General features: G+C 47.8%; 1 protein-coding gene across 1 annotated transcript; it reads left to right on the top strand.

Moving 5' to 3' along the window:
• The first annotated feature begins 378 nt into the window (after nucleotides 1–378).
• LOC122906091 (translational activator of cytochrome c oxidase 1) lies at nucleotides 379–6,340 on the top strand. The gene is made up of 5 exons (XM_044247656.1): nucleotides 379–852; nucleotides 3,078–3,184; nucleotides 4,676–4,803; nucleotides 5,301–5,478; nucleotides 5,788–6,340. Exons 1-5 carry the CDS (start codon nucleotides 570–572, stop codon nucleotides 5,986–5,988), a joined length of 897 nt encoding a protein of 298 aa, XP_044103591.1. The 5' UTR covers nucleotides 379–569; the 3' UTR covers nucleotides 5,989–6,340.
• Nucleotides 6,341–7,339: the final 999 nt, after the last annotated feature.

Genomic DNA, 7,339 nt, shown 5'->3' with positions numbered 1-7,339 from the left:
AAATTTAGCCAGATGAAGTGAAGTGGAACAAGGATCCAAAAAGACCCAGGTTTGTGCTGAATACAGGAACAGCAAAAGGTACCAGGAGCAATCTGTTTCTAATATGGCAAAGTAGAAGGAGAGTGCCGAGCCCATCACAAAGTAGGCTGGATAATAAGCAACAAGAATAATAAATTCCTAAGCGAACTATTAGTTAAAGCTAAAAAATTCGAGTTGTACTCCAAAAGTCGCCCCCATCTCGGCCTCGGCTCAGCAGAGGCGCGAAGACTGGAGCAAATACCGTGCGGCGGAACGGATTTTTCGGGCATTGGGGGGCACGTTTCTGGGACGGACCGGAGAAAGGAAGTGTGCTACAGTATCTAAGGCACCCGCTCCCGGCTTCCGCGGGTCTTGTATTGGGTCGTTCGGGTCCCGGCTCTGCCGCGCTGGCCTGAGCACTTGGGTCTCCAGAGACGAGTGGAGGCGGCCTCAAGCTCAGGACCTGCCGGTTTCTGCCTCGGACGCCACGGGCTGATCTTAGCCGCTGCTCGTTGGCTGTTCTTGCTGACCTTGGTCCAGGGTCGGAGCCAATGGCAGCTTGGGCTGCCGTCAGCCTGAGCAGGGTCGCTGCCCGGTGCTTGCGGGGAGCTCTAGGCCCCGGGGTCCGGGCGGCTCTTTCACCCACCCTCGCGTCTTCCCAGCCTGAGCCCACGGGCTGTACCAGCGCTCCGGGCAGGACGCTGCACCTCACGGCGACGGTCCCCGCCGGGCACAACAAGTGGTCCAAAGTCCGGCATATCAAGGGTCCCAAGGACGCCGAAAAGAGTCGCATCTTCTCCAAGCTCTGTTTGAGCATCCGCCTGGCAGTTAAAGGTAAGTCACCCGTTGCTGCACTTTGTGCGCCCACAGCTAAACCAGGGGCCCACCCCTAACCTTGGTCCTTCATATTCTTTTCTTTTCCTAATTCCCACCGTTGCCCACTTCATAAACGTTCAGGACACCTACCTGCATTGTGTGTGTCCACTCACCTTTCCAGATGCTGAGCATCTGCCTGCATGGCAGGCAGGGAGTTGCTCTTAGGACGATAATGGTAAAAGTGGCTTCATTCTAATGCATAGCGGGGTACTTCATGGAAACAGACTCTAAGAGTAAGGTCTATGTGTTTCTTGCCTGAAGAGACAAATCCAGCCCTCTAGTCCCCTCTGGTTGTGAACCACAACGTAGGCTGTGAAAGGGACGTTGAGTAAATCTGTTACTTGCCCGTGTCAGTTTGCTTTATTAGGATTTCCTAAGACACATTTTCTTGGAAGGTAAGTTTGCAACCATGTCTTTTTCAATTGTGAAGCCACTGCAAGATAACTTTTTTGTTTTTGTGTTTAGTGTTAGATACCGTAGGAGTGGAGAAAAAAGTCCTGTAAAAATCATGGACCTTGGGGTCAAGAAAACTTGGTTTCTGTTACTTACTAACTGATGACATTGAGCAAATGGCTTAATCTTGGCAGAGTTTCAGTTTCCTTCTGTAAAACAGGGTTAGGTTGTATACCATACCATACCATACCACTGTATGGTCATTTCTGGCACATAATAGGCACTCAGTAAATACTAATTTCCCCCTAGAATTCATGCCTGATATTTCTTTTGGCTTCCTTCTACATTCTTGATACTAAGTGAGATCAACACTATTGAGTGTTTGTTATGGGCACTGGTAATACAGAATAATGGAGGTATAGCCCCTACTCTGAGAGACAGCATGATTACACGCTGTCATATGAGCGTTTCAATAATTACACACAAATAGTAGAGTCAGAGCAAGGGGTATTAATAAGTCCAGGAAATGTTGGTACCACTTTCATCCCTCAGCTCTTTGTCTGATGCAAAGTGGTGTTTGCTGAAACCTAGCAGAAAGATATCCATCCTTAGGATTAATTAGGAACTTTCTGGGGCGCTGGGGTGGCTCAGCAGGTTAAGCGTCTGCCTTCAGCTCACGTCATGATCCCAGGGTCCTGGGATTGAGCCCTGCATCAGGCTCCCTGCTCACTGGGGAGCCTGCTTCTCCCTCCTCCTGCTGCTCCCTCTACTTGTGCGCTCTCTGCCAAATAAATAAGTGAAATCTTTTGGGGCTTCTGGGCGGCTCAGTCGTTAAACGTCTCCCTTCCGCTCAGGTCATGATTGCAGGGTCCTGGGATCAAGCCCCTCATCAGGCTCCCTGCTTGGCGGGGAGCCTACTTCTTCCTCTCCCACTCCACTCACTTATGTTCCCTCTCTTACTGTGTCTATCTCTGTCAAATAAATAAAATCTTTATTTTTTTAAAAATAAAAATTTTATTTATTTGAGAGACAGAGAGAAAGGGAGCATGAGCAGGGAGAGGGGCAGAGGGAAAAGCAGATTCCTCACTGAGTGGGGAGCCCGACATGGGCCTCAGTCCCTGGACTCCAGATCATGATCTGAACCAAAGGCAGATGCTTAACTGACTGAGCTACCCAGGTGTGCCAAGAGACTCTTAATGATAGAGAATAAACTGAGAGTTGATGGAAGGAGGTGGGTGGGAAATGGGCTAGATGGATGATGGGTATTAAGGAGGGCACTTGTTATGAGGAGCACTAGGTGTTGTATGTAAATGATAAATCACTGAATTCTACTCCAGAAACCAACATTGCACTGTACATCAACTACCTAAATTATAAATTTAAAAATATAATAAAAATTTAGGGTACCTGTGTGGCTCAGTTGGTTAAGTGGCTGTCTTCGGCTTAGGTCATGATCCCGGGGTCTTGGGATCGAGCCCTTCATCGGGCTCCCTGCTCACTGGGGAGCCTGCTTCTCCCTCTCCCTTTGCCTGCTGCTCCCTCTACTTGTGCTCTCTCTCACTCTGTCAAATGAATAAAATATTTAAAAAACAAAAAAAACAAAGCTTCTTTCCAAAATACTGCTCCATATTCCATTTCAACATTTAATATTGAATAAATGTTCAAAATTAACTGAGTTCCAGGTGGTGACTTGCTACTCTTTTGGGTGGGGGTGGGTAGAGTGGCAGAAATTCCTTCTTTCTCCCAGCTGTAATGAGATGTGTTCACTCACTCTTTTCTTTCTATCTCAGAAGGAGGCCCCAACCCTGAGCATAACAGCAGTCTGGCCAACATCTTAGAGGTGTGTCGCAGCAAGCATATGCCCAAGTCAACGATCGAGGCATCACTGAAAATGGGGGTATGTCCTCAATTTGACTTCTTGTTTTGCTCACAGCCCCTCCAGGGCCCATGTCCAGAAGGCTGCCACACACTCCTTAGATTATCAGAGAGACCAATAGCATTGTGATTGATACCCTCAATGCAGAGTCTTCTGGTGGCTCTCTGACCTTGGACATAGGACATGGGAGCACAGTCGGGAATAGTATGAATAGACAGTGTACAGAAACAGACTGCTTAGGACTTCTCAGCCAAAGTGTGAGGATGTGAGGTAGAAAGAAGGGGTACAATGTGGGGAGTGTTAGATTGAGGAAGGGTGTGTTTTTCAGATATTTATGCCTTAAAGGAGAAGAGCCAGTAGAAAGGAGACAGGGCATTAGTGATTGTGGGAGGGACAGAGTGTGGAGCTCAGGTATGGGAATTGTCTTTGAGCCCAGGTGAGAGGACACCTCTTTCTCTGGGACAGTAGGAAGGATTTGAGGAAGTGATAATCATCTTAATAGCTGATAACTATTGAGAGCGTACTCTAGGCCAAGCACTTGGGGAAGAACTTTGTATGCAGTATCTTACTGAATCATCAGAACAACCTCAAAACTTCCTCAAAAGTGGAAACTGAGGGCGCCTGGGTGGCTCAGTGGGTTAAGCCGCTGCCTTCGGCTCAGGTCATGATCTCAGGGTCCTGGGATCGAGTCCCGCATCGGGCTCTCTGCTCAGCAGGGAGCCTGCTTCCTCCTCTCTCTCTCTGCCTGCCTCTCTGCCTACTTGTAATCTCTCTGTCAAATAAATGAATAAAATCTTTAAAAAAAAAAAAAGTGGAAACTGAAACACAGAAAGATTAGGTGACCAAGTCACATGGAAAATGACAGACTTGAAACCAGGTAGACTCTAGAACCTGTTTTCTAATTATTATACACATGCCTCCATGTGGGCCGTGGTGCAGATACCGTGGAAAGAGGATTTCCCCCCACCTGGTGGTCTTTTATGTCCTTTGTGAAAGAAGAAGGAGTAAGTCGTTGAGAGTTCCTGGAAAGGCAGCAAGGCAGGGTGCTGGGAGAGAGTGGTGGAGGTCGGATGTGTGGGCAAGGGATGAGTGGAGGCCCAGAGTGCTATTTCTTAAAGCAATACTCAGCTCCCCAGGGGTAGGAGACTTCACAGGTGGGTCTCATGCGGGATGGGTGTAGGAAGATGAGTCTTGGTGGGAGTGTGGGGGGGTGATGTGTGTGTTAGAGGTGGGATTCAGTTGGGACAGGGAGGAAATGAAACTAGGAGATGGCTAACTGATTGTTCGGGGACCAGAGACACAGACTCCCTTTTCAGTAAGGGGCCATACTTGCAATTACCTCAAAATGGGTCCCAAAGGGCCACCTCTCAGAGGTAGGGGACAGCAATAAAGACTTGAGACCCTAAGCTGTACCCCAGAGTGCCCATCCCGTGGAGTCAGTATCTGTGTTCTGGGTTGGGATGCAAGAGGTAATTTGGAAACAGGAAAATATGCTCATGTTGTTTATTGCAGAAAACCAAGGATGTTTATTTGCTGTATGAGGGCCGAGGCCCTGGCGGCTCTTCTCTGCTCATTGAGGCATTATCTAACAGTGGCTCCAAGTGCTATTCAGACATCAGACGTATCCTGAACAAGAATGGGTAGGTGTACATCTGGGGAGAGTGGAAGGGTATGAAGCCTTGAGGTTCCAGTTCTTTGCAAGGAAACTACAGTTGTTCCTCGTGGCATTTGAAGTTTTAAGCATATTTCATCCATAACAGAATCCAAATGGGATCATTTCTTCTCCTTTAATTCATTCTGTACTAGGCTTGTCTATCAGGTGGAGAAGAGGCCCTTTGTCCCATTTTTTCCCCATCTGTAGCCATGTAATGTCCAAGTCTTAAAATGTACCACTAAGACTGGAATTTTAAATGATGAGCAACGTCTTTGCATCCACTAAACTGCAATCAGGGCAGAAAGAAGGGGATGGGGATAAATTGGATTTTTCCCTTGCCCAGTGGTCACTGCATACTCTCCTTCAGAAGTATGTATGTCTATACATCGAAGTCTGGGTGGGAAACAGAGTAATTAGAATGCAGTGCTATGGGGGGCTGAGTGTCTACAGGCATTCAGTCTAGTGTGTTTCCTTTCCTTTGAGGGGAATGCTGGCTGATGGAGCTCGCCACTCTTTTGACAAAAAGGGAGTGATCGTGGTTGGAGTGGAGGACAAAGAGAAGAAAGCTGTGAACCTAGAGCGTGCCCTGGAGCTGGCAATTGAAGCAGGAGCTGAAGATGTCAAGGAAACTGAAGACGAAGAGGAAAAGAACATTTTTAAAGTGAGTATAAAGCCTTGGTGTTTGCTGGACTTTTGTCCTAATAGATGCGTCAAGGCATGCTTCTGTTTCTTCTTTCTCACGCCCTGGGGTACAAGTGACACAAAGAGTTCACATGTTGCATAAACATTAATTACGTGAATACTACGTAGGGCTTACTTTACCGAGGACTACAAGAAGCATTCAGAACTCTGAAAACTATAGCTCTGCTGGTAAGAGCTTAAACACAGTGATTCAGGTTTTGCAAAATTCTGACTGCCTTTCTTCTGCTATCTCCTGGCCTCTCACCTCTTGACTTTCTTTTGTCCCTAGTTTATTTGTGATGCCTCTTCACTGCACCAAGTGAGGAAGAAGCTGGACTCCCTGGGCTTGTGTTCGGTGTCCTGTTCTCTAGAATTCATCCCCAATACAAAGGTGCAGCTGGCTGACCCTGACCTGGAGCAGGCCGCCCTTCTCATCCAGGCTCTTGGCAACCATGAGGACGTGATCCAGGTCTATGACAACATTGAGTAACTAGCTCTGTGAGCCCCCGGGGGCCTTTCTAGACAGCTGGCAGCTCATTCTGGAGCACACGCTTCTGCAGTGACTGAGACTGAAGCAGATTGGAGGCCTTCCAGGGTAGGAGGCATAAAACCAAGACCTGTGTGGATACGGGAGTGGCCAAAGGAGTCACTGCATCTCTGTGGGGCCTCTTTTGTCAGCTCTGCTGGTGTCTCAGAGCCCTCCTGGCTGTAGGGAGGAGACAGCCAGCTAGCTAATCAGACTTTGATCTTAGGAAGTTCGTCCTTGGGGGAACAGCAGGTACCCTGAGGGCCCTTTTACTAGAATCTTCTCTTAAATAATATAACTGATCTGGGTTGCTACACTCCTGTTGTGTGGCTTTGTGTTTTCCTGGGTTTTTGTCCAGCTGTTGGGACCCTCTTGACTTCCTTTGAAGTCTGTAGGTTTAATTCTACTACTCCAGTCCCAGGCTTTTTTTTTTTTTTTTTGGACCAGAGAAATGTAGATCTCTATGGCACCACTTTGCCCTAATGCTGGTCTGGTGGCCTAAACCTGTCATTAATCATGCATATAGTATTTATCAAACACCTGTGTACCAGGAACTGTACTTAACCGGGAGCATAAGCTGTTTAGTTGGTGCCCTGTGTTAGATCCCGTTCTTAAGACCTAGGACCTCAGAGGTCAGACACAGGACTGCTGTCTGCTGGAACTGCCCTAGGGCAGTGTGAGCTGCTGTGCATGCCTCCTTGTTCTCTTCTTGTGGCCTCCTTGCCCTCATTCTGCCAGAGAGCTTAAGGCTCTAACCCAGTGCCAGTGATAAGGGACTCCCAGGCCCTGTTTCACCCAGGCCCCTATGTGTTCTGAGATTGGTCAGAGCAGACTTCTCATCAGAGCTACTTGGTCACCAGAATGCCCGCCCTAGCTCCTTTTCATCCCTGCTGCCAAATTCTGGAGCACTGGGAACTGGAGAGGAAACGAAAACAGAAGGAAGGGTGAAGGACTGAGTCAGAGCCTGGCCAGCTGGGAAAGCGGACCCTTTGTACCTTTGGCTCCAAAGTGTCAGTTTTGGGTTTTGAGAGACCAGGAGTGCTAGTCACTGTGCAGGAGCCCATCAAGCATGTCAGGCCTGGAGTGGCTTATTGATCCCCGTTACTCACCTACTTACAAGTTGTTTAAGCCAGTTCTGAGATCAGAGTAATTTTCCCAAAGGAGCTTCAGGTAAATGAGGAAAAGAAGAAAAACCAATTGGCTGGCTATAAATAATAACTTCAGCTTCTAAAAAAAACAGATTACTAATTCCATGATGACTTTAACAATCGGAGAGCAAAGGCTAAGGAAAGGAAAACCAATGAAATAACCCACA

Source organism: Neovison vison, chromosome 5 (assembly GCF_020171115.1).
Source record: "Neovison vison isolate M4711 chromosome 5, ASM_NN_V1, whole genome shotgun sequence".
NCBI lineage: Eukaryota > Metazoa > Chordata > Mammalia > Carnivora > Mustelidae > Neogale > Neogale vison.
Note: the sequence above shows the minus strand (reverse complement) of the source record. Positions and strands in the feature narration are given on the sequence as shown.

What these genes read in the sequence shown, in the direction of transcription:
- LOC122906091 (XM_044247656.1), top strand. Translation starts at nt 570, where the DNA reads ATGGCAGCTTGGGCTGCCGTCAGCCTGAGCAGGGTCGCTGCCCGGTGC. An exon ending in CATCCGCCTGGCAGTTAAAG is followed by an intron (nt 853 to 3,077) that starts GTAAGTCACCCG and finishes TTTCTATCTCAG; the next exon opens with AAGGAGGCCCCAACCCTGAG. An exon ending in AGGCATCACTGAAAATGGGG is followed by an intron (nt 3,185 to 4,675) that starts GTATGTCCTCAA and finishes TGTTTATTGCAG; the next exon opens with AAAACCAAGGATGTTTATTT.